Raw genomic sequence first — 27,477 nt, forward strand, 5'->3', positions numbered from 1 at the left:
TGTGAGTCTCACAGTCTGATCTTTTCAAAGTTTTCAGGGCTTGTCCCTGTGGGCCGGTAAGGATTTGTATAACTGGAATAAACACCCACAAAAAGAAATCTGTTTTTTGAGCATCCCTTAAGGCATTTCCAAAGGTTTGCTTTTCCCTTCTTTTTAAATACCTTTGCTTCCAAGGACCCCATGGGGGTCCCGAGAGAGAAAACAGTCTATCTGGGAAATATCAAGCTCTTGACAGTAAAATTGGTAATAAAATCTCGTCGGGCTCCTGGAGCTTCGCAGCGGGGATGTTTATGGTAGATGGGGTTCCCGAACACCCTCGCAGCTGGTTTGGAGGTTGTGCGATTTCCCGTCCCGTGGAGAGCTCGGGTTACCACCTCCGTGGACGCTGTCAAGGGCAGCTTCCATGCCCGCGGGGAGCGGGCGAGAGACCCGGGGTCCCTCCACCGTGGCGCCTGACCCATTTCTGCTTGGTGTCCAAACCGGATGCCTCATTCCATGCCCGAAACAGAGCTGATCACACACTGTCGCGTTTCATGGCCTTCCCGGGTGCGGTTTTCCCCGGGGAAGGTAAACAACGCTCTTGACCCGAACTGGCAGGCATTTCGGCCCGGTGGCCCAGTCCTCCCGTGCGGTCCAGCTCTCCCGGGAGGCGGCCTTCGGGAGGGGGACGGAATTTAGGAGTCAGCCCCCCGGCTTCATACAAAGGCGCGCTTCTCCTCTGCGTCTCTGGGTGGAGCGATGAGGCCGAGGAAGCTGTGGCTGCGACACAGCAAAAGTGCCTTTTGCTTCTCGGCCCGAGAGCCAGACCTCGAGGGCGAGGGGCGCCCGGCACCCCAGGGCAGGGCACCATCCTCGCCTTGCCAGCCTGGCGGGGCACTTCGCGCCAGCCAGCAGCTGCACAAGCTGCCGCGAGGTCCCCCTTGGCGCTGAGGTCATCTCCTGCAGTGCTGCTGCCTTCGGACCGTGTGGGCCATTTGGTCCCGGAGGCAGGAGTCGCCGGCACCCCTGGGCAGCCCCGAGAGGAGGGTGAGAGTGACCCCGCGAGCTCTCGGGGAGCGGAGGCGGAGGAGAAGTGGTTCCGACCACCCCTGGCCGGGATGTTTCACCCCGCCAACCCCGCCGGTCCGGTGACCACTGCCTTAGAAAACTTAAACGAGAACCAGATGTGGTGGCCGCTGTCGAACTTTCTCAGAACTGGCGATTGGTCCCGGGGCCAGAGCCGCAGCCAATCATCGCTCTGGGAGGGCCCGGAGTCCCGCCCCGCCCGGGACCCCGCCGGGATCCAGGTTGGAGGCCAGCGCGGCGGGGCTAGTGGGCTGGCTGGCGGGGCAGGGACGCGCTCTGCCGCGGGACAGCCCAGGGCCAAGAGAGCATGCGGGGGGACCGGGCGGACGGGCGGCCCGCGCTGCCGCCGCCGCCGCCGATGCTGCTGCTGCTGCTGCTGCTGCTGTCCCGGGCCGCGGCGCTGCACCCGGGCGAGCTATTCCCCTACGGGCAGTCGCGAGGGGACCAGCTCCTGCAGGAAGGCGACGACGAAAGCTCGGCTGCCGTGAAGCTGGCGCTTCCCCTGCGCTTCTATGAAGCCCAATTCAGCGAACTCTACGTAAGTTTAGCTTCTTCCTGGTGCGGGATTCTGCAGATTTCTTGCAGCTTCTGAACAGACGTCAGTGTAGTGCGGCTCTCAGCGAACCCCTGCCTTCCGAAGGGAGGAAATAGTCCGCACAGTCGGCTGTCCCCGAGCGCCCTCGGGGTGGGACCTGGCTTTGCAGCGATGCTGTTGCCGGACCCACTGCTTTCCCCTGCTTCAGGGGGGCGGAGGGAGGGGGTAAGAATTGTTCGCAGCCGCATAAGAGTCCCAGGCAGAAAAGAAGGTGGGATTGCTAAGCCGGCCAGTGGGGTTTCCAGTTAGGACAGCGAGGAGGCTGTGCACTTCTATAGAGCTGGGTGTTCCCTCCTCCGACCCGTAGCTTTTTTCCAGGGTTGTGCGGGAGATGAGAAGATAACGTGAACGAGTTTTAGGGCTCCTGGACCTATTGCACCGCGCTTGTGGGGTAGGGGTGACGGGTGGGACGCCGGTTGAAGTTGCGCTGGTCGCCCTGAACCAAGAATCGGGCTCCCAGCCGATGGGGAAGGGGAAACTTCATGCCCGGGGCGGTTCCCTTCCCTCTTTACGGAGCCAGGGTGGGCGCTCGCGTCCGGACCTGTGGTGGCCCTCCTTGGGCTTACTGCAACGTACGCGACCGTCACACTTTTGTCCCGCTCGTCCCCCAGGTGGCCACCAACGGCATCATCTCCACCCAGGACTTCCCCAGGGAGACCCAGTATGTGGACGATGATTTCCCCACAGACTTCCCGGCCATCGCCCCTTTCCTGGCCGACATCGACACGAGTCACGGCAGGGGCCGGGTCCTTTACCGCGAGGACACCTCCCCGGCGGTGCTGGGCCTGGCCGCCCGCTACGTGCGTGCAGGCTTCCCGCGCTCTGGCGCGCACTTCGCCCCCACCCACGCCTTCCTGGCTACCTGGGAGCAGGTGGGCGCCTACGAGGAGGCCACGCGCTGGGCCCCGCCCTCGGGAGAGGTAAGCGACCAGGGATGCTTGCTTGGCCTCTGTGCCAACCGAGGAAATGGGCTTGGCTTCTGGGCTGGAACCCAGGGACTGGCTTGAAATTTTTCCGGAGTCTGCTCTCCCGCTAAATCTGATGCATAGTTTGGCGGCACCAGGGCTGAAGTGGCTCGGAAGTGAAGAAGGCTGTTTTCTCCAAGCTTTCTCTGAGGGTCTGAGAGGTCACTCTTGCAAGGAGAACTGCTTAAGGGATGTGAGTGCCCCAGTGCAGATGCAGAAGGGGTTTATGGTTTGATTGTTTCAGAATCATCTCGTATATACAAGAATTATTTCTAATTATATGTTCAGTGAAGGAAAAACATCAGGAAATGCTGGCAATTTTTAAAAGAACAACCATTCATTTTCCTGCCACTCAAAGATAACCACTGTTAAACAGTTTCGTGTGCATCTGCCAGAGCTTTTTCCTATCCATATCTGTATCTATCACTGTCTATTAATGATGAGTTCACATTGCACATACGGCTTTGTAACTTTTTTTCACCAATTAGTAAATTGTGAATATGTTTAGCTGTCAATAAATATACTTCTACAACATCACTGTTAATGTTTGCATATATTCCATCCGGTGGATTTCTCATTGTGCCCAGTGGTCAGCAAGGTTATTTCCAATTTTTCTCATTATAAATTTGTGAAGCACTTTTTCTTTCTTAAGCTAAATCTTTGTACCATGTCACTAGTTGACATTCCAGGAAGCGGAACTGGTGGGCCAGAGTGATGCATTTTTTATAAGGTTTTAATAGCCTTTGCCAAATTGCCCTCCAGGTACCAGTTCACATGCTCCGTACTTTACAGGAGACTGCCCTTGATTCCTTGTATAGTCTCTACCTGAGAAAATGAAATAGCGTAAGCGCCCAGTCATTAGTCTTGGCAGCAACATTTGAGGTACTCCAAATGGACATCAGGTGGCGCCAGGGTGGCTTGGCAAAAGGGGAGCTGCCTCACTCCTGGGGTAGGTAAGGGCTTCCTCCTATGAAATTAGACCTGAATCTAAAATGTCAACTCTAAAGGCTGAAACTCTTTGAGTTTATCTCTATTTTAACTCATCAAAATGATTCTTAGCTATAGAAAGATGACACATATCCTCCGTAGGTTCAGGGAGATTAACTAGCTTGCCCAGTCTCAGTGAGTGATTCAAGATGGTGGCCATTCTTATTCTGTGCTCCCTGAGTAAGAGGAATATTTCCTAAAGGCTTTACTAAGCAAAGAAGATCTAGAAATAAAAATGATTTGAATTGATTTTTGCCATTCATTTTATTTTGGGTCAGGCAACATCTAGTTTTGTTTATTGCATAATCTTTTAATGCATAGGTTTGACATTTCAGTTATTCAATTCAACAGAGTACATTCAGTTCAAATAAATAGACTGAGCACCTTCTTTTTAAAAAAAAAATTAAATTTTATATTGGAGTATAGCCGATTAACAATGTTGTGATAGCTTCAGGTGCACAGCAAAGCAACTCAGCCATACATATAGATGTGTCCATTCTCCCCCAAACTCTCCTCCCATCCAGACTGCCACATAACATTGAGCAGAGTTCCCTGTGCTGTACAGTAGGTCCTTGTTGGTTATCCATTTTAAATATAGCAGTGTGTACATGTCAGACTCAGACTCCCTAATTATCCCTTCCCCCCTGGTAACCATAAGCTTGTTCTCTAAGTCATTTATACAATGGAATATTACTCAGCCACTAAAAAGAATGAAATAATGCCATTTGCGGCAACATGGATGGACCTAGAGATTGTCATACTGAGTGAAGTAAGTCAGAAAGAGAAAGAGAAATATCGTATGCTATCGCTTATATGTGGAATCTAAAAAAAAATGATACAAATGAACTTATTTATAAAACAGGAACAGACACAGACTTTGAGCACCTTCTTTGTTCAGGGCATTGGTCTAGGTGGAGGGTTGGAGAAATGAATAAGGTATGTTGCATTCATTAATTCACTTTTGTCCATAAGTTTAAAAAGCATTTAAAGTTTAACATACCTATAATACAAAGTTTAGAAGATAACGTTTATAATTTTACTAACCAGAGGTCACCACTGCTAGTATTTTATTGTGTTTTCTTCCAGTCTTCTTTTCTAAACATATATCTTATATGTGACATATTCATATATGTATGTGTATATAAGTAATTTATATTTAAACATAGTTGAGATTTATTCATCCAACAAACTTTTTTGCACTTACTGTATGTCAGGGCATGTAGAGACTGTGAAAGGACACATTCTTTACTCCTAAGGATGTCATAGTTTAATAGGGATATTGATTATTATTCAGTATGATAAGTGAAGTAGCATCTTGACTTAAGGAGACTAACTCTATCCCTCCCTTGTTAGGGGACCTGATCTGGGAAAGTTTCAGTGAGCAATTGTCTTTGCATCTGAGTTGACTAGAGTAGAACATTCCCAATAGAAGAGGTAGCATATGACATATCACCCATGGACTATATTGTATAATGTGTTTGGGGCATTCCATGTGGTATCTTATTACTGAAGAGGAAGGGTGGTGGGACATGAGGCTGGGAAGGCCATGGAGCAGGGGCAGATCATGCTATGCTAGGAGTTTGGACTTGGTTCTTTGGCATTGGGCAGCTTTTGAAGAATTTTAAACAGAAGTTTTTTGTTGTTTTTTTATTTTTTTTATTTTTTGCGGTACGCGGGCCTCTCACTGTTGCGGCCCCTCCCGTTGCGGAGCACAGGCTCTGGACGCGCAGGCTCAGTGGCCATGGCTCACAGGCCCAGCCGTTCCGCAGCATGTGGGATCCTCCCGGACCGGGGCACGAACCCGTGTGCCCTGCATCGGCAGGCGGACTCTCAACCACTGTGCCACCAGGGAAACCCTGTTATTTTATTTTTTAAAGAGAGCTCTTTTTGATTGTATTGAGAAGGTAAGGGTTCAATGGAAAGACTGACTGCTTAGACAATTATTATATATGTTGTTTATTCAGGATATCTTATTAATTCTTATAATAACATTTTATCATGCTGTCTTCCCACAACAATGCTGCATGTTTAAGATAAGTACAGCAAGACTTATTCTTTGCCATTACCTAGTAAGTTAAGGCAATTGTCTAGAATTCTGTACGTAGTGAGGCAAAGGCAGGTTTAGAATACAGATTTCTTGATTCTTAGGTTTCTGTCATTGTTGCTTTTACCCAGACTTTTCATGCAAGACCCATTTCCTTGGCACAAGTGATGTAGGTAGACACAACAATAGTTGTACCTTTTCCAAAGACTTCCAATAAATGAGGTTTTTTTTATTGTCTCAATGTGATCTTTGTACCAGAAGAGTCCTTGGAACCATATTTCTTTCAAAGGAAGAATGAATTTGGAATGAAATTTTCCAAGGACACTATCGACTCCTTATTACTTCCAAATTAGTATGCCAGTGCTCTTAAGTGAATTCAGCTGCATCTATCTTATTTTTTCAACAGAGAAAGACAACGTTGAGCTGAGTGAGAGGAATCGGAGAGAGGAGCAGTTGCACAGAATCTCTGGGGTGATGAGGTCACACTAGAGCTTTAGTATTCCAATTTTATCAGGGCTTATTTGAAACTGAAAATTATAATACAGACAAGGTGACTTTAATTACTTTTCTCGGTTTCATCTGCAGCATGGGAATAATGCTTCTGATGTGAAGATAATGACAATAAAAACATTTTGAAAGAAGTGGTTTATGAAAGGTTATCCAGTGACTTTGGAAGCAATGATCCAGCCTCAGTCTTAGTTTCCTAATCTGTAAAATGAAGTAGCAATGCCCACCTTACAGGACTGTTGTGAGAATTCACTAAGGTGACATTTTAAAGTAGCCATTATGGTCCCTTAGACTTAGCAAGTGCATATGCCCAGCCAATCTGTGTTCCCCTACATTGGGTTGATGGGACCAGATTCTGGTTCTTTTATTTCTCTATTTCTCTGTCTTGTAAGGATGCTGTGATGTAAGTCTTCTACTTAAGGACTCTTTAAATACAAGCTTTTCTAAATTGCAACTTCTGTCTAGGCCTTTTTATGGTGGGGGCAGAGTGGGGGAAGATTTGTAGAATCCATCTCTTACTTTTCTAATTAAAATCAATCTTCAGACATTGCCATATGCTGAGTTGGCTTCAGAATTTGTTTCATTTAGAAAGGAGATATTCTGTTTGGAGAGAGGATGTTTCTGTAATTACCCACATTGAAGTTTCTTCTGAATACTTTGAAGAGCTCTGTGACATGAGTTCTCGTTTTGATAATTCTTTGGAGATAGATTTTGGCAAGCAATAATCAACTTTGCTTGAAGGACTGTGTGAATTCTACATGGCCTTCTTAAACCTTGGCATACTAACTTCATGTTGCAGAGTTACTGGAAACGAAGATATCAAAGGAATGGCATCTTTACCATTTAAAACTATTTCAGATGTTGCCCTTTCTCGCCGTGGATGTTCGTGGTGGGTGTGACAGGATGTGGTACCTGATATTGCAGGAATGTCAAGGTGTTACTGCATCTAAAAACATATCACCAAATGGTGTTTATCAACTCACTCAATCTGAGACTCCTTGAACTGTCATAGGTACTTCACAGAGCAAAGTCACGGTATTGACCTTCAAAGAACTTATGGGCAGGAGACATACTGCCCATATGTTTACTTTAGCTGTGTTTTTTTTTTTCGGGGGTGGGGTAGGTGAGACTGTTGTTTTGTTGTTGTTTGAAGGATGAAGGGGGATAGGGAACTGGGCTACATAGATCTGTGTGGTATGGTACAGGGAATGCATTGTTGACCTGTATTAAGTTGGGCTGAAAGAATGGATATTGAGAATGGGGCAGCAGGACAGATTGTTCTGGCCTAGGATGTGTCCTGGGAGAAGGCCAAGAGAGCTGAGGCTGGAGAAATGGATGAAGGTAGATGTGGGGCAGTAACATAAGATGAGCAGAAGACTTCCCAATGGAGGTTTCACCATGGGGAGTGAGGCATGCTGACTTGTTTCAAGGAATGATAGTCATTGACAGAGACGGTTGGATCCAGGGAGAAAAGCAGGACATGGTTGTAGCTTTTTGAGCTCTGAAGCTGAGGTCCAGAAGAGGGGAGGTCTACAGTCTACCTGAAAGAGTTTAGCCTCTGTCTGAGATATAGCCATGCAGACATAGAGAACAGAGACATATATAGAAATTGGTTAAAGAAATGCTGACGTTTTGCTAAAGACTAAGTGTCAGGAAGGTTATACTATTAGTGATGTGATAGTACTGAGCACTTATTTTTGAATTTTTTGGCAGGATCTGTAGGATTTAGGGAAGAAAAAAATGAACACGGGAAAATCTTGCATATGACAGTGACCTATAGGTAACGGGAGATGGAGAAATACGCTAAGGAATAGAGATTCCTGTTCACACCGAACACTGGAGGCCAGGAGTCAACGATGCTATGACTGTAGAGAGCATGTGACCCTAGAGAAGACAGGGAAGAGAATTTTGGGACGTGTGTAGGAGACACCCTGCTTCTTAATTTTCACTGTAGTTTTTGTAAACCACTCGAGGCAAACCCCTTTGGGACATGGGTGGCACCGCTGTGATTTTTTGGCCAGATGGCTGAAATCAGTTAAATCAGTTGCAAAAATCAGGAGCTCATTGAGGGGCATGTTTCCTATTTATCAACTCAAGTCAACACTGATTAGCAACGTCCCACACCTGGGAGGGAGAGCCCAGCGCTGCCTGATTTCTGCCGAGGGCTCTGGCTTTTCTCTCTTTCTGATAACAGGATGGCAGATCTTGAAGCTCCGCAGCACTGGCCCTGCTCCTCATCCCGTGGCAGCCCCTCTCTCCTCCCTGGGATCCTGAGGGCGTTGGGAACTGGTGACCCTTTTGTGGGGTTTGGCAGCCCATCTGAGGCTTTCGCTTCAGGGACAGAGCATGTGGGGTTCTTGCGAAGACTTTTCTCCGGGAATGTGAAGACCTTTCCGGTCTGGAAGCCTGTCAAGTCGTGCTCCTGGGGGAGGAGCCCTGCAGGACATCACGAAGAGGGCTCTTTAGCGATTAGATGTAGAATTTTGTGGAACGGAGAGAACTTTAAAAGTGATCATTTGGTATGCGGGTGGTTTTTAAACAGGCAAACGTTTTTGGCCGGTCTCTGGGATCCTATATTCTATTTAAAATTCTTCTATTTGCCTATTTCGGTGGAGACAAGTAGATTAAATAAATGCTTGCCACCTGTAATAAGTGCTTGTCTCAGGATGGCATATAAAAGACATTGAATACATTTTCATTGAAATGAACTTGCTGACTGGCTGAAAGAATGAATAAAATAAAGTGCTATATACCCAGACCCCACAGTAAAAAGCCAGACTCTCCCCTTCACAGCTCTGTTTACTTTTTCCCTCCCCTCCCATCCCCTTCAATTCCTTCACAATCTATGGGACCTCCTTATCTTATAGAATTTCTCTAGACTTAGAACCAGGATTCCTCCTATCTGACGTTTATTGTGGGCAATCAATGCCAGGAACTCCGAAAGCTTTGCTTTTTAAAACAGAATCTGTCTCCTTCCTTAAATACCTTTCTTTCTCTAGTTGAACTTTCTTTGGACTAAAGTAAAACTGAAGTTATTGAATCTCCATTAATCGATGATGTACTGAATAGCATATACTCTGTATAGACATGATACAGGACAGCCTTTGTTTACATTTGGCAGAAGTTATGGCTTCCGAGCTTTGGGAAATTCTAGAAAACATCCCTTGCCTTTTGTTTTTGGAAAAGTCAGGCTTTCCGGATGAAGCAATCAACAACGACAGCAGTAACAAATATATGAGCACTGCCCCCTGCCCCCCATCACTAAGTTTCTGAACTTAAAGAAAGAAAGAAAAGCAAAAACCCAAGCCAAGCAAGGTGACCTTTTCTGTGTTGGAGATCTAAAAGAAAGTTTGGATAGTATTTTGGTGTTTTTCTGGAAAAGCATTTTAACACCTGAATTTCTTTGTCTTGTAAGCAAACCCTCAAAACTGTACTTTGAAATTAAACATAGGAAAGAAGAATCAACACTAGGAAAGAGCTTGACCACCGTATGGGGAAGGACCCAGGACAGAACAAAATGCAGACCCACGCGTCTTGTTTGCTGTTTCATTTAGTAAAATGTGATGTGCTTCTCTCTGCCTAATCTTGTCTGTCTAGCAAAATGGGGAAACTGTGCTACTTATCAGTAAATAACGTTTCTAGGAGCCACGTTATTTAGGAAGTGGTGGTATTTATAAATACCTCCCCTGCTGCCTGCTAAATTGTAAAAGGAGTGGGATTTAGTGAGAGAGGTGTTCTCAGAGACCTTAATATAACATCTTTTTTAAGATACTCAAGCACTGTTAACTGATCATTTGGGTGGGCGGAGATAGCTGCATGTAGGTAAAGGCAAAAATGTGTCTTGTTGGGGCTTCCCTGGTGGCGCAGTGGTTGGGGGTCCGCCTGCCGATGCAGGGGACACGGGTTCGTGCCCCGGTCCGGGAAGATCCCACATGCCGCAGAGCGGCTGGGCCCGTGAGCCATGGCCGCTGAGCCTGCATGTCCGGAGCCTGTGCTCCGCAGCGGGAGAGGCCACAACAGTGAGAGGCCCGCGTACCGCAAAAAAAAAAAAAAAAAAAAATGTGTCTTGTTGAAAATACGAGAGTAAGTTGAACTTTAATGAGTGATTCTATAAGGACCTGGGTGCTGAGTCTGTGGCTAACTCAGGCTCCTGGCCTCTCTTTCTGGTCTGCTTTGGCTTCTGCAGTGTTTATTAATGTTCACAGGCAGCCTCTGCAACGCCTCCCCACCGCAGCCCTTAAGGTGTTGGGCCCACACCCTCCCTTCTGGCCTCCACTACCTCCTCCAGCAGTTCTCCTAGAATCCCAGCCGTGGCTGCTTCCCTGTCCTAAGCTCTGAGACTGTCCTGGGCAGCGGCTGCGTCCTTTGTTCCTTGGCCTCTTTGCACCAAGCATACTGTCGAGTGCTTAATAGGCACCTGGCTGTTTGAAGTAATGTACAAATGAATTAATGAACTGAGTTTACAAACATGGAAGCAGCTAACCAGGCAAAACGAGGTGAGTGCTAACTTGAAACACTAAGGTACTGTGGAGGGTCAGGGAACAGCAATAAATCTACAGGGAATTGCAAAACCCCTCAGAGGGGCAGCATTAGAAGGTCAGGAGTGTTTCCAGGCACGGGAAAACGTGAGCAAATGGGCAATATTAAATAATCGGTGGAGATGCAGGGGATCTGAGCCTGACAAGAGAGTTTGCAGCTTATAAATCACCTGAGATGGCCGGCCAAGGAGCGGTTGCGACAGCCTGGTGGTGCAGGGCAGGGACCCTGGCCGGCCTGTCACCGCATATTAGTAGCCTGACCTTAGGCAGATCTCTTAGCCCCTATGTCTTTGTTTCCTCATCTGAGACATGAGGGTAGGGTAACTCTGGTGCTGGTGTCAAAAGGTAGATGGGGGCTTCCCTGGTGGTGCAGTGGTTAAGAATCTGCCTACCAATGCAGGGGACATGGGTTCGAGCCCTGGTCCAGGAAGATCCCACATGCCGCAGAGCAACTAAGCCCGTGCACCACAACTACTGAGCCCATGTGCCGCAACTGCTGAAGCCCATGTGCCTAGAGCCCATGCTCTGCACTCGACAAGAGACGCCACCTCAATGAGAAGCCCGCACACTACAACAAAGAGTAGCCCCCGCTCGCCGCAACTAGAGAAAGCCTGTGCGCAGCAGCGAAGACCCAACACAGCCAAATATAAATAAATAAAATAAATTTATATATAAAAATAAAAGGTGGATGGGAGAGAATAGAGAGTAAGGCTTTGGGAACAGTAAGGAGGCCTTTTGATCAGCCAGTGCCTCATACCACCCCTGCCCATAATGGGCATTTGATAAATAAGTGAATGAGTGAATGAATGAATGAATGAATGATCCAGATGAGTGCCCAGGGCAGAAAACTAGGGCAGTGGCTGTGGGAATGTACAGGTTAATTTTGCTACTTGCTCTCAGCTCTGAAAGAAGTTTGGATGAAAGAAGTTTGAAACCTTAAAAAATAGTTTTATTTTTTGTAACCAGTGTTTTTTTTTACCTATGCATATTTCAACTATTAATCTAAATTGATAAAAGATGATTATAACAATAATATAGCTGATGTAATTATGTTTATAATTTGGAGAGGAAATTTAAAAGAATATTATGTGTAAAAACAGTTTAGAGAAATCCTGAGAAGGGGGACAACCCTTTGCATTTATAATGCTTTGGGGTTTCTTTGTTGTTTTTTGTTTATTTTATTAAGAATATTTTCTTTTTTTTTTCACAGCTGAATACTTTTCAAGCAGTTTTGGCATCTGATAAGTCTGACACCTACGCCCTCTTTCTTTATCCTGCCAATGGCCTTCAGTTCTTTGGAACCCGCCCCAAAGAATCTTACAATGTCCAGCTCGAGCTTCCAGCCCGCGTGGGCTTCTGCAGAGGGGAGGTCGGTGACCTGAAGAGAGAGGGACCATATTTCAGCTTGACTAGCACTGAACAGTCTGTGAAAAATCTCTACCAGTAAGTAACATGGGGCTTACGCCCTTTCCTGTTGGAATGTAAAGACCCTTAGGAGCTACCTAAACTTGAGTGGCCCTACTCATTAAATATCATCTCCGTGGTTTCTAAGCAAGGGATCAGATCAAAACCAGGAACTAGGCTAGACCCTGGGAGGAGCACGTTGACCAAAATATAAACAGTCTTTTATTTTTCCTGCCCTATTGGCTATAGATACTGGAAACAGAACTCTGTGTGTGTGTGTGTGTGAGCACAGCCAGTGAGGCTTGCTATGGAAACCATTGCCCTTGGAACCACATAAAAACACCCAGTAATACAACTGCCCAGGTTGAGGTTTTTCCAGGTTAATCGTTTCACAGCTGGAGACGTTGTGAGTTAGTCTTTTGGACAGATAGGTGTTAAAAGTTAAGAGTAGTGTAATTTGGGGAAAAAAAAGGAAAACCAAACAAACAGATTGGTAGATTTTTGGAAGTCTCAGGATTTCTCAGTGGCTTCATTATCTGAAATCGTCCTGAGGGTTTTCCATGCAATGCCTGGGACCAAGCACATTCCTTAGTCCCATCACATAAACTCACTCTGCTCGTCCACATCGTGCCCAGTATCTGGGTTAGCACCTGTTGATATTTAATAATTTCCAGGCTCTAAAAAAAATCTCTGCTTTTATCCCTTCCATGAATACTGGTCTAGAAGGCAGACAGAGAATACTTTGGTTACCTGGCCTGCCTTGACTCCTCTAAGTTTCGTTACATGATTCCTGGGTATTGGAACATCTTACACTTTTGCATGCCATCTGCTTTACTCAGAGACCAGAGAGCGGGCCCTACAACCAAATAGGGTTACTGAGAGCTGACATTTATTGAGAGCTTACTGTATGCCAACATTGTGCTACACACTTTCTAGAAGTTCTCTTAATTAAAACTCAACAAGAATCCCAGGGGGAAAGTTCTTCTCTTTTCTCAATGTGACACATGAGCTTAGGGAAGTTAAATTGCCTATAATCTCAAAGTTATGAAGTGGCAAAGCCAAAATTCAACCACAAGTCTGGAGCTCTGAACTACTTATTTTATGCTGAATCCTGGCCTGCTTTCCCCTTCTCATGACTCATGTCGGACATCTTTTGAGCTCCACCAAGGTTGCCTTTTTAGTCTTGACTCTGGAGAAAACTTAGCTCCTTATTCTCTCTCCCCTGGTTCCACCCTCCTCTTCTACTCTGGAGCCATAGGTTCTCTGCCTCTCAGGCATTATCGAGAGCTCACCATGGGCCAAGAGCTGGAAAGAGAAAGATGTCTAAGGCCCAGGCCCTGTATGCAAGCAACCTGCACTCTCCTAGAGTCGACAGACAAACAACAGTTCCAGAGCATGGGAGTAAGTGCTAACACCTCCTCAGGGTACAGGAGGCAGTGAGGGCCGAAAAGCCGGAGGGAAAAAGCAGACGTGTTCCCCCACCATAGCCGTAATGGCCTCTAAGAACTCACACAGACACACGCACGCACACACGTACACACATACACCACTTCCATTTACCTCCCTCCATGCCTACCTCATCTTTGTCTTTCATGCTTCATAGAAACCTCTGAGTTGCTTGATTGAAAGTGGAAGATATGGGGCCAAAATGACCGTCAGAGGAATTTTTCTTTAGTAGAATCTGTACTTAGTATAAAAACTAAAATAGGGCTTCCCTGGTGGCACAGTGGTTGAGAGTCCGCCTGCCGATGCAGGGGACACGGGTTTGTGCCCTGGTCCGGGAAGATCCCACATGCCGCGGAGTGGCTGGGCCCGTGAGCCATGGCTGCTGAGCCTGTGCGTCCGGAGACTGTGCTCCGCAACGAGAGAGGCCACAACAATGAGAGGCCCGCGTACCGCAAAAAACAAACAAACAAACAAAAAAAAAAAACTAAAATAAAGTACAAACAACGCCGAGAAATGTGAAAAGTAAAAATTACCCATTCTCACTACTTCAAGTGATAACCATTATTAACAGTCATTCCAGAATTTTAGGTTTATGCAAAACCTTTTTCAAAACCAAAATGGTTCTTTTGTTATACATATGGCATCTTCCCACTTGCTGTCTATGGGTGTCTTTCAGTAAGATATCTGTTATATTATTATTTGAACGCTGTAAAACATGGCATCATATATAGCCTGTATTATTAAGACAATAACTTATTGATGAACACTTAACTTATTTCTGGTTTTTCCTTTTATAGTTATTGTTTCAGTAAACAAAATAATACACATTGCTCAGATGCTCATTTGTCTTAAACATAAATTCTTGAAAGTAGAATTGCTGAGAAAGGATATATGCATTGTAACATTTTAATGTATGCTAACCAACTGCCCTTCAGAAACCCTGCACCAACTTACATTCTCACCAGTAAGGAGGGCTGTGATCAACAGTGTCTGTTTCCTACAAGCTTCTAATCTTTCTAGTATTTGTGAATCTGATAGGTGTAAAATGTTCATATTTTCACTGTAATTTCTTTGATTACTAATAAAACCGAACACCTCTTCATATGGTTAATAGCCATTTCTTTGCTATTTTCTATTGAGGTGTTTACAAAGAACTTTAACAAATAAGAAAAAAACCTAGTAAAGATATTTGCTCTCAAATGCTGTGAATATTTTTATCCAGTTGTTCATCTTTAAAGTTAGTTATGATCTAGAAGGTGTAAGTTTAGGGTTGTCAAAGTTATTGGCCTTTTCCTTTATGATTTCAGGTCTTGGTATTATTCTTAGAAAAGCGTTCTCTACCTCCAAATTATAGAAATGTTCCTCAATTTAATCTTCTATTTTACATTTATTCATTTATTTATTTATTTATCTGGTGTGTGTGTGTGTGTGTGTGTGTGTGTATGTGTGTTTTATTGAAGTATAGTTGATTTACAATGTTGTATTAGTTTCAGGTGTACAGCAAAGTGATTCAGATTTTTTTTTTTCCGAATTCTTTGCCATTATAGGGTATTACAAGATACTAAATATAGTTCCCTGTGCTATACAGTAGGTCCTTATTGGTTATCTATTTTATATATAGTAGTGTGTATATGTTAATCTCAAACTTCTAATTTATCCCTCCCCGCCTTTCCTCTTTGGTAACCATAAGTTTGTTTTCTATGTCTGTGGGTCTGTTTCTATTTTGTAAACAAGTTCATTTGTATCACTGTTTTTATATTCCACATATAAGTGATATCATGGGATATTTGTCTTTCTCTGCCTGGCTTACTTCACTTAGTATGATAATCTCTAGGTCCATCCATGTTGCTGCAAATGGCATTATTTAATTCTTTTTTATGGTTGAGTAGTATTCCATTGTATATATGTACCACATCTTCTTTATCCGTTCATCTGTCAATGGACATTTATGTTGGTTCCATGTCTTGGCTATTGTAAATAGTGCTGCAATGAACATTGGGGTTCATGTATCTTTTTGAATTATAGTTTTCTCCGAATATATGCCCAGGAGTGAGTGGGATTGCAGGATCATATGGTAGCTCTATTTTTAGTTTTTTAAGGAACCTCCATACTGTTTTCCATAGTGGCTGTTATCAATTTACATTCCCACCAACAGTATAGGAGGGTTCCTTTTTCTCCACACCCTCTCCAGCATTCATTAGTTAAAATTTCAAAAATATGCAGAAAAGTGGAGGGAGTCATCTAGATTTACAAGCTGTTGACATTTTGCCATATTCATCATTTTTTTTCTTTTTTGCATCAGTAATTTAAAGTAAGTGACACACAGCATGCCATTCACTCCTCAATGCTTCAGTATGCATCTCTAACAAATAAAGTTATTCTCCTAGTCAATGGAATTGTTGGGCTTCCCTGGTGGCGCAGTGGTTGAGAGTCCACCTGCCGATGCAGAGGACACGGGTTCGTGCCCCGGTCTGGGAAGATCCCACATGCCGCGGAGCGGCTGGGCCCGTGAGCCATGGCCACTGGGCCTGCGCATCCAGAGCCTGTGCTCCGCAACGGGAGAGGCCACAACAGTGAGAGGCCCACGTAGTGCAAAAAAAAAAAAAAAAAAAAAAAACCACAATGGAATTGTTGTCTTCCTCAAACTTGTCTCATAATTATAAGCTCAGAGGTCATAAATTATATAATTCATAGTGTGTTTGTCATAACTCTTCTGCACATTTAAATATGAATGTACACATTTGTATTTTTTGAGATTATACTTTTCTATCTCCTGGAAGACAGTAGTTACTAAGTACTTATTACATGCAGGGCCCCATGCTGAACATTTTATGTGATTTTCTAACTTAATCCTCCTAACAACCCAGGGAGGAAGGCACTGTCGTCTCATTTTGTAGCCTTGTTTTCCTTTCTAGGAAATAAATTAAGTTCTTTCTGTCGCTAAGCTTTCCAAATGACCTTGGATTTTAGGATAAACTCAAACTGGCTACTTTCTCATCATGCCCAATGACAAAAGCTAGGGTAGTGATTTATATTTAATTAGAAGATCATTTTATTTAGCTTTTATCTGTCATAATTTGTATTTTCCTACTCTTTTAAACTTTTATAGTTTTCTGTTTCTGACTTCAAGAAGAAATTTCACAGCTACAACACCTCTGATGTGATAATAAACTCAACATCCTCAGATCTTCAGAATTCTCTCTTATCTTCTTCAGGGTTCCTTGCTTGCTTGCCAAAAAGCACTGGCATTAATTCTTAGAACCTACCAAGTCTACATAACATACCGCACAAAGGATCACAGTTTTGCTTTCTACGTTCCTGTTTCCCTGAACTAATTACAACAGCAGCAGTGGCAACAACAACAATACGCAAGGGGGTGGGGATTGATTGATTGATTCTTGGAATTGTGTTAAAAATATTATTGCTATAGAAATCCACATGAATATGATGAGTACCAACCCAAATGAGCAAAAGTCTCTTGCCCTTATATGACTCAACGAATTTCCTGTTGTCTTATTAGTCATTAACTGATTTCTCATGGACTGACTTTTGAGGAAATCCCACAGCATGAGAGACTTAGAGCCTGGTGTTTGGGCCATATGCCAGAGAGTACAGAAATGGGTGTATTCAAGCCAGCCAGACCCTTTGTTCCTTCAGGTTTTTTCTTATTTGTTTGAAATTGTGTATGGGGTTGTCCTCTTTGGAATGTATCACTGACTAAAGTAATGGATAGCTGGGACATCTGGAAGGCTGAATGGAGCCGTGTTCTTTTCTAGTGAGGAAAACGCGTGAGCTCCCTGGCTCCAGATGTTTCTGGATACCTCTCACCTGTGACCCGTGGCAGTTTGATTAACTTGCTTTCTTATTTTCCCCTTAATTTTGTTCTACATTGGCTCAACATTTTTGAGACTTAGGCATTTCTATTCCTTTGAATTTGTGGACATGGGTTCAGCAGTCTCTGTGAATTAGTTGGTTGATTAATCCACATGACTAAACCGCAAAATGTCTCTAACATTCTGTAATGTGGAGTAAGATAATTAGGATGTGCCCTGACTAGTGTATTAGTTTTCTGACGTAATGTGGATGTTCAGAACACGGGCTTCGGTGGTAGTGCTGAGTTCAAGTCCAAGCTCTGGCAGTTATTAATTGTGCAACCTTAAGACGATTCATCTCTCTAAACCCGTTTTCTCCTCTGAAAAATCGGTCACGATCACTGCCCCTACCTTGCAAGTTGTGTTGAAGAATGTTTAACACTTGGCATGTAACTAACTCTCACATAAAAAATATTGTTTAAGGGTTTGGCAAAAATGTTTAAGCATATGTTTTCTTGAGTTTGTTAAAAGTAGAGGAAGGATAGGGCTTCCCTGGTGGTGCAGTGGTTGAGAGTCCGCCTGCCGATGCAGGGGACACGGGTTCGTGCCCCGGTCCGGGAAGATCCCACGTACCGCGGAGAGGCTGGGCCCGTGAGCCATGGCCGCTGAGCCTGCGCGTCCGGAGCCTGTGCTCTGCAACGGGAGAGGCCCGCATACTGAAAAAACAAAATAAATTTAAAAAAATAAAAGTAGAGGAAGGATAAAATATTCCCACATTCCCTATTTGTTTTCAAATAGCCATTTAGATAAAACGTGTAGAGCGGAATTCTGATTTGAGGGTCTGGCCTTCGGTAGACACATGGCCTTTGAAACCCATTGTTAAATAAGAGGTAGTTTACATCAAAATTCCAGTATGATCTTCAGTTACCGTGTAAGTCTGGTGTTATTCGGGTTTCCTGCCAGTGAAAACTCTGAATCTGATCTTAATAGTCCTTCAGTTTTAAAATAAATCGCTCGCCTTTGTGGGAAGGTGGCGGATGGACACTTTTGTGACAAAGTCCTGTTTCCGTTTTATTTAGACACAGCAACCTGGGGATTCCTGGAGTGTGGGCTTTTCATATCGGCAGCACCTCCCCATTGGATAATGTCAGGCCAGCGACAGTTGGAGGAGACCTTTCCAAAGACCACCCTCCGGCTCCCCTGGGACATTCCTTCAGCCGCGCTGTGGCCCTGGAGGGTGACTACACTGAGGACAACTTGGATTATTATGATGAGAATGAGGAGGACGTCGAATACCCCTCCCCTGCTGAGCCAGAGGAAGCGTCGAATGGCCACAGCACAGCCGATGTTTCCTTCCACTCAAAAGCTGATTCGAGGCCGTTAGGAGGTGGGATCCCTCCGCCGGATTCTGACCCGGCCTCCCCTTTGCCACGTCCAACATCTAGGGATGGGCCTGAAACAGACTCTGCCACCTTGAACCCTCAAACCAAAGAGGGGAGACCTCAGGGGGAGATAGATGCCCCGGATTTAAAAGGCCGAGTGGAGTCTTCTGAACAGCCGGGGACCACAGTCCCTGCTCCACCAGAGACTGGAGGTTCACTGGATCCTTCCCAGCAAGTCCCGCCTCCCTACCCAGATGGACGGGCACAGCCTGCAGACAGGGATGTTCCTCCAGCCCATCCAGGAGGAGAGGCCGTTCTTCCAAATTACCCCGGGCCGGATCACACTCCACCCCTGGGTCGCAGGAGGCAAGTGGTCGGAGTGGAGGACGACATCAGTTCCAACACCGAGGGTAAGTGGGTTTGAACCCTGGGTACTAAAGAATTCATTGAAAAAATGCTGATCTTCCAGAGAGTCGTGAATTTTCTCTCAAGCGAGTTGAGGAAGAGTTTCGCAAAAAGAGGCTTGGGACTGATTTCTAAAACCCATTGTTTCAGGAGATGGAGTATCTTTCCTTTGCCAAAGAAATCTTGGCAGGCAAATTCTGTTTGGAATCTCTTGACCATTACTAATGTTTTATTTATTTATTTATTTATTTTTAAAATGGGCCTCATGAATCCCGTGGGGAAGAACTGGGGTTGCGCGTGCCAGCTGTGCTCTCACGTGGAATGAAGTTATTTCAGTTTGAAAGTTCAGCAAAGGTAAAGAAGCGTTTTGAGGCTTCGCACACATTACGGTACTGGAGGGCTTCAGGCTTTAGTTTCAAGCAGCGAGTTGTGCTGGCTCGGATGAACATTCCGGCTTCTTCCTCTGTGATGGGATGACCCCGGTGCTCCCCTTGCTTAGAGACACGGCGGTGGGCTGTGGGCGAGGGGACCCCTGGGGAGAGAAAACTGCGAACCACCTGTGTCTTGTCATTTCTGGTTCACGGCTGTGCAGCTGTGCTAGTCAGCTCCCCGGAGCCTTGCCCTCATTTCATGACTCACTGACCAGAGCGAGGGGCCAGCAGAGAAATGCCCAGGGGAGGTGACGGTTAATTAATACAGACACGGAGCCCATGTCACCTTCTTTTGAAGGCGAGACTTGTCATGTCAGCTCTTTCTTCCCAGTCAGGGATGTAAACACCTGAATGGGAAACTGGCCACGGATTCATCCCATTTGTTCCAGGGACTGCTCATCTGACCTCTGACAGGAGGAGAGAGGTCAGAGGTGAAAGCATTCTTTAGGACCTTTGTTTTTTTTCCTTCACCTTTTCTGTTTCCCATACTTTTTATGGTAAAACAGGTTGACCTAGCAGAGGGTCTTCCAGGTGGCTCTGCTGTGGTCCTGATCTGCAAGAATTTGCTTGAAGAAGCCCTTCTTTCAGGAGAGGTGAAACTGTTTTGTGACTGAGGCAGCATCGTGTAATGATTAGAGGGAGAACGTTGGTGTAGGTTTGAATCCTGCCTGTCACGCTGTCCGGGTGACACTTGATGTAGCGCCCAAGCCTCCAGTTTCTCCTAAATTTGTCGAGAGGATTAAAAGAGATCACGAAGTTCTTAGGCCAGCGTCTGTACTAGTTGGATCTTAAGAAATGGTGGCTGCTGTTACTAATTATAGAGGATTTAAAGCAGTGGGAATGGGGGTGGGGTAGTAGAGAATGAAGAGTGGGCTTGTTAAATACTTGTGCCTTAATTTGTGCCTAAGGACCACGTTTCTCTCAAGTTGAAGATGTGAAGTTTATTGGAAGGCTTCAGAACCTTCACACCCTTCTGATAGTCTCCTGAATTTGCAGCATAAGTGCCGTCTATCTAAACAAAATGTAAAGCCCAGTATCAAAGACACTTTGATCAAAGAGATTTTTGAGGTAAAGATGTGCTCCTATGTGGTCTTTTCATTTGTGGGTTGTGATTTCCTGCTCTGGGAAGAGCTTGGAATATTAGAAAGCAGATCCCTGGGGTGAGTTGTTAAAGGGTTAAGAAGAAGGGGCTGCACATCCTGCTTTGAACTGTGAGGGGCCGGATAAGCTCGAATAGCTGTAGGGGTCCAGGGAACTGGCCATAGAGAAAAAGAGGCAGCAGCGAGAACCCTCGCGGGGCATGGCTATGATACTTATCAGCTTCTGGATGACGTCTACCACTGACATCTTAGAAATGGCAAAACGCCTTCGAAACAGCTGGTTAATACAATGAAACATTTAGGAAAATAAATCTAACTAGAAGTTTTTGAAACTAGAAAAAAAAAGTCAACCACCGTATTAGCAGACAGGGAAAGCTTGAAAACTTGAAAGCAGAAAGGGAAAAATAGGTGAACCTCTGGTTTCACCTCAGGCTGTAGGAAGACTCGGTATCCATGGGGAATTTGTTCCAGGATCCCCCCGCAGATACCAAAATCTCTGGATGCTCAAGCCCCTTAGTCAGCCCTCCGTATCCACGGTTCTGCATCCTCAGGCCCCCCCACCTGCGGGTTCCCCTAACCGCAGATCCTTGACATTGCACAGGATCCGCCGTTCCTCGAATCCGCGGAGATACCGGGGAGCTGACTGTATAGAACCGTGCAATTGTTAATTACTTGGTTTTTCTTGGCAGTGAACTTTGTTTTTTCAAACAAAACATTGGCATCCCAGAGGTCCATCAGGCAAAAGTGGACTCCCTCTGGGAAAGCCAGTGGGCGGGGTGGCAGAGACTCACATCAAAGAGCGCCTGCTAACTGTCCAGCCTCAAGCCATCTTGACCAGCTTTTCCTACTGATGCAGTGGAGGAGTGTGGATTTTGGTGTTTGCTGGAGTTGAGCTTGATTCCCAGCTCGGCCATGTGGTTTGGGATAAGACATTTTCTCTGTTTGACTCTCATTTTCTTCAGCTATAAAATGGAGATAACGTAGACCTCATCAAAGAGTCGCGAGAATTAAAATTGGGCGTGGAAGCACCGTGCCCAATAAATTTTAGTTTCCCCTTGAAGCTTCATAGTAGTCAGTTTGGTAAACCAAGAAATTAAAATTTAAAGCCCTCCCCCAAATATCTCTCCCTTCTCTTTAAATTTTTTTTTCCCTCTTAGGAACTCTTTTTATAGACTTTTTATTGAGAAATCTAGATTCTTTTAAGATCATGTCCACACCAGGCAGGAATGTCCCAATTTCACTCTAGTTCTAGCCTCGAGCGTATTATTTGCTTTGTTCTGTTTTCATAGACCACAGAACCGGCAGTAAATTGGATGCACAAGCTTTCTCTGTCTCAGGGGTCTTACTTCTCCAAGCAGCTCTGGAAGCTTGTCAAACCAAAAGTTACCTGAGCACCTACCATGTGCCCTTCTCTGACTGGGGCACGAGTGGAAGTTTTCACTGGTATTTATCAAATGTCCACTCAGACTCTGAGAGGCAACTTTGCTTGGATTGCACTAGCACAGTTGATCCTCAGAATTGCCCTGTGGGGTAGATACTATTATCCTTCTCACAGTACAGAGAAGGAAATTGAAGACTGAAAATACGGAGTGATTTTTCTGCGTAAGAGGCAGACCAGTACTGCGGCGAAGCCATGGAAGATTAGAGCAAGCTGCCAGGTAGCACAGCGCAGGGCAGATTCACCTGCGGTGCCATCAGGGAAGTCTTCATGGAGGAGGGGGGCTCGAGCCAGGCCGCGGGGTCGGAGTCTCAGTTTAGAGAGGGAGAAACGGGGGCATATTCTGGACAGAGGAGTGACAGGAGTGGAGGTGGTGAGGTGGAAATGGAGAGGGAGGGAGGGAGGGAGGGAGTTGGGGGCGGGGGATGTGAGAGGCAGCTGCCACTAAGGCTCCAGATGCCTAGGGCCAGAGACTGCCGGTGTTTTGGGCAGCAGGACAAGCTTGATTCACAGGGGTCGTAGAGATTTTTAAACCTGCCCAGGGGGTGCAATGGGAAGCTTAATCTGACCTCAGTCTGCATGATGAATTAGAAAGGGGGAGGGACACCTGGCTTTCAGAGGCCTCATGTGTTCTCACTCCACCGTGGGATCCTGTTGATTCTGCTTAGACGGCATTCACGCAGGGCAGGCCCAGGGTGTGAACAGGGATTTCCCTGTAGCTTCTGGTCCAGCTCTACTTCTGGCCTTGGGAGAGGCCTCAGGAATGTGGTGCTCAAGCAGCTTCTACCCTGGGATGAATTCGAGCAGGCTCTGCTGCCCAGGCCAGCCTTCCAGGCACAAAAGCCCCTCTCCCAGGTGCACCCCCAGGTTGCTGAGGGACTGTGAACAAGAGGACCCCCATACCTGTGAAGACACCTGCACGGGAGAGCCTGCTAGTCTCACGATGGTGGATGTAACCCTCCCCCCACAGAAAAACAGGGTCCTAATAACTGTTTGCCCAACGAGCTTCACTATGTACCACACACATACCCCCAAAACAGACGAAAACTGGAGGGAAAAGCATACCACTGTTTTTCATTATACAGTTGGATGTGGTTTTTCTTATTTGTCTATCATTCTGTGAGGTGGGAAACCTAAGAAAAATCTGTCCTGCAGTGAAAATGTAGGTCCTTTTTCTTGAGGTGGCAGGAAGAGCTGTTAAAAGTAAAAGACAGCTCAGCTGCCAGGGGCAGCCCCGCGCAGGAAGCCCTCCGTCCCCCTTTGCATGATGAACCCGGTCTGCTCCGTGGAGCCTGCTGGCCTTCCACGTGGCCGGGCCAGGGCGGAAGACGAGCGCTTAAGTGTTTCTGGAGAAATGAAGACTGAAGGATGGGTCAGAACAAGTGCAGAGGAGTTTTCCATTTGTGTGGAAAACTCCCAATTAGGACAAGTCTCAAGTACCCTGGCAGCACCTTTGCTTCTTTTCCCTTACATAGCCCCATAACCCTACCCCATTTTTCTTTCTGTTTAAGGATAGGAGAAGAGTGAAAAGCATTAACTGGGAAAAAGAAATGAGATTTTTAAAATTCTCACGTGAAGTTTCCTTTAGCAACAGTCTAACTTCAGTTAACAAAGCTGCTGCAAGCTGAGCTCATTCAAACCTGGCCGGCCTCTGCCCTCCTGCTGGGCCCGAGCTGCCAGCCGACTTGTCCCTATCGTTTTCGACTCTCTGCGACAGGAGCTGCGAGGCAGAGCGTGGGTCCCCGGAGGGTCTGGAAGACAGCCTGCCCCAGTGGGTAAAATTCAGGAGAGAGGAATCTGTGGAATGCAAACTATATTTCTCAAAGTTTGGCTCTAATCCACTTGTGGCTATTTCTCCCGTGGCCCTGGTTTAAAATGCTGATTCCACACCCTTCCTCCACCTTCTGACCCAGAATCTGCCTTTTTATTTGTCTTTAAAATATTTATTTATTTAGGCTGCGCCGGGTCTTAGTTGGGGCACACGGGATCTTCAGTTGTGGTAGGCGGGATCTTTTTTCAGCTGCGGCACGCATGTGGGATCGAGTTCCCTGAGTGCGGATGGAGCCCAAGCTCCCTGCATTGGGAGGGCGGAGTCTTACCCACTGGGCCACCAGGGAAGTCCCCGGAATCTGCCTTTTTAAACCAGGTCCCCTGGTGATTCTGAAGCCCATCACAGTTGAGTACTGCTGGTATAATGGAAGGGGCGTGGGATTTAGAGCCAGAAGATCCTATAATCTCTGTGGGCCTCATTGGTGTCATCTGTAAAGAGGGAATACCACCTCCTCACCACAATAGGAAGAAGTGTGTGAAAACACATTCAAAGCTGTGAGGTACAGAGGCATAGAAACGACCACAGAAAAAGAAAAAGTGCCACTTTGTTTTTGCATCTGCTCACTGCACATCTCATCCAGCTGGGATTTAGACACTGATTCCTCCACCTTCACGGAATTCAGCATCTTTGAATCCACCTGCAGTTCCCATAGAAATTTGAGAAGTCACGTTGGCCAGACGCCTGGCTTTTCTTCCCTGGTTAGAGAGCCACACGTGGGGTCACATTTCTAGGTCCTGTTCTCCCCCTTCCTCAGGGAAGGGAGATGGCTCCTGGGCTCCCGGTTCCGTCCACTAAGGATCTTCACGTGCCCCGCTTGGGGGTTTGGCCTAAGTGGGCCATAAGCACAGCGTTCCACTTCTCAGCCAGGCCAGGAATGAATGCTAGAGCATTCCCTGAAATCCCAGCCACCCCCAGGAGCTAATTGGTCAGATTAAATTCATTCACTACATTAATCAGCATTCTCTGGCTCAGAAATGGAAAGTTTGCAAATATCCTGAACATTTTCCTCACTGGACGTAAGAGTCACCCCAGGAGTGGCTAAGGTACAGACTCGTGGGATCCGCCTATCGAGAGTCTGAATTGGTAGGTCTAAGGTGTGCCCTGGGAATTTGCATTTTTAACTGGCATCCCAGGTGATTCTGATGCAGTGGTTCCCAGAATCCCTAGGGAGGAACGCAGCTGTCCCTCTGAATGGTTGAGTAGTGCCGTGCTGAGGGTATAAGACCGTGTCAGGGGCGGGCTGAAGCTTCCCAGATGCCTCAAAGGCATCGCGGGAGCTGAGCTGCCACAGACCTGCTCCCGTAAATGGCACTCCCAGCCTTCCAGTTCCCACGCCAGGAAATGAACATCCCCGTGGACCCCTCTCTTTCTCCGCTTGTCCTCCCCACCCTGCTCTCCTTCCCTCTCTCTACCCTCCCCCGACTCCTTCTCTCCCTCCATCCAATTCATCAGCAAACCCCGGCAGCTCCACCTTCAAACAACTCCAGATTTGGTCTCTTCTCATCCTCTCCACCAGGACCTCCTACTATCAAGGCACCGGCTCATTCCTGAGGTTCCTGTAAGTCAGACCGTGGCACTCTTCTGCTCCCCAGCAGCGTCCCCCCCCCTCACTCAGACTAAAGCCCAAATCCTTCCCTTGACCTGTGAGGCCCGACGGGTGAGAACTGGCCAGGATTACCTCTCCTGCCTTCTCCCGTCTCCCTGCCCCGTCCCTCCCACGTGCCCCGCCAGCCTGACGGGAGCTCTTACCCTCACTCATCCTCTCCTCTTCCAGGCCTCTGCCCAAAGCTCATCCTCTCCCCAGGCGCTCCGTGGCTGTGTCATTTAAAAGAAGCAAAGTCACTTCTGTCTCCAGCCCTCTTGTTCTTTTACTTTAAGCTTCTGCACAGTTCTTGACAGCATCCGCCGTACTGAATAATTGACCTGTCTGTTGACTGCTGCCTAGAGGGGGGAATGTAAGCTCCAAGACAGGAGTTTTTGTCTCTTTTGTTCTCAGCTGTATCCCTAATTCCTAGTCCAGTGCCGGGCCCATAGGGAGTGCTCGATAAGTATTTGTTTGAATTACTGAAAGAATGAAAGAAAATTGTAACAGGCATTTACCTTTCATCTAAGCTGACATTGTCAGTGTTACACGTGCACGTCTGCATGTGAAGGCAGGCACGGAAAAGGGGTCCCGGTGTTCCTCTGTCTAGGAGCGCACCCATCTTTCCCCGGTGTGACTGGCGTGGGCTGGAAGGCTGAGCTTGTGTTCTTGGCTCAGTAAGTCCCATACTGGGCATGCAGCTCTACACACACACACACACACACACACACACACACTTGAAAAAGATCCCCAAGCCAGCTTACCAATAGTTAATTTAACCCATCGTAAGTATAGTTTCAGTCTCATAATAGCCTTTCATGGGGCCCTAACTTATTTTTTGTTAGAAACGTGTGGTCTGCGTGTCCATGAACTTATAAACTTTATCACAGTTGCATTTGTAAGTTGCTGGCTGCACTGCTGAGCCTCTCTTTTTACCCATAGAAAAGCCATGCCTCCTCCTAGTATTTTAGTTCAATTAACCCAACTCAACACATCTGTAGTCTTCCTCCAGTTCATCTCTCCCTGTTTCATAATCCTCTCTTAGAAGAGGGATCTTCACAAAACAACAAATAGACGGAACATAATACAAACCCATCATTTCTTTAATTTGAGGGCAGAACAGTGTTAATGTGATTTTATTTTTACCTGAATTTCCTGAAAATGACTACCTTTTAGTCCTGCATCAGGTTGTCTTTTTACCTTGGTGCTCAGGAGTACCAAGAAATAATGTGATTTCTGGCAATGAGGTGTGAGAAGGGGTGTCATCCTGATTTTGGAGAGGAGGAAACACACGGTGCATTTCTGTGGTTTCTGCAGAGCCACCTGAGTCAGGCTGCTGTTGGACGTCAGAACTTGGGACCCTCTGCTGCCCCTGCTTCCCTTGTGTTCTGGAGGGAGAGTCCTGATGGCAGCCGATGCCATGAACACACTCACAACTGTGCCAGTCCCTCCAGGGGCTGCTTCTTAATACTTGTGACTTTTCAGAGCTGGAAAACCCCAAGATTTTGACAAGTTACATTCATTTATTTTTTACTCAGACTGGAATTTCCCCCCCTTATTAAACCAATGGTATAGATAATGATACATCATTTTCTCACAGCAACCTCTTATAATCTTCTTTATTATCCATTCTGTTTTCCTGCCTTGAGTTTTGTGTCACTTTCCTGTTTTAAAAAGTGTTCATGGGGGCTTCCCTGGTGGCGCAGTTGTTGAGAGTCCGCCTGCCGATGCCGGGGATGCGGGTTCGTGCCCCGGTCCGGGAAGATCCCACATGCCACAGAGCGGCTGGGCCCGTGAGCCATGGCTGCTGAGCCTGTGCGTCCGGAGCCTGTGCTCCGCAACGGGGGAGGCCACAACAGTGAGAGGGCTGCGTACCAGAAAAAAAAAAAAGGCGGGAGGGGAAAAAAGTGTTCATGGTGATGCCTGATTTTCTATTTTTATCAAA

General features: G+C 46.3%; 1 protein-coding gene across 2 annotated transcripts in view; it reads left to right on the forward strand.

The window, feature by feature from the left end:
• The first annotated feature begins 1,331 nt into the window (after nucleotides 1-1,331).
• Nucleotides 1,332-27,477, forward strand: part of NID2 (nidogen 2) — a 79,371-nt gene continuing 53,225 nt past the window's right edge. Inside the window, exons 1-4 of one of the 2 annotated variants that reach the window (XM_082649700.1) lie at nucleotides 1,332-1,603; nucleotides 2,272-2,580; nucleotides 11,912-12,144; nucleotides 18,443-19,155. In XM_082649700.1, the coding sequence (XP_082505826.1) occupies nucleotides 1,373-1,603; nucleotides 2,272-2,580; nucleotides 11,912-12,144; nucleotides 18,443-19,155 (1,486 nt within the window). In that variant the 5' untranslated portion in view covers nucleotides 1,332-1,372. The remainder of the gene's footprint in view (nucleotides 1,604-2,271; nucleotides 2,581-11,911; nucleotides 12,145-18,442; nucleotides 19,156-27,477) is intronic. The other variant, XM_082649701.1, reaches the window with a different exon arrangement.

This window comes from Grampus griseus, assembly GCF_964374135.1.
Source record: "Grampus griseus genome assembly, chromosome: 2".
Classification (NCBI taxonomy): Eukaryota; Metazoa; Chordata; class Mammalia; order Artiodactyla; family Delphinidae; genus Grampus; species Grampus griseus.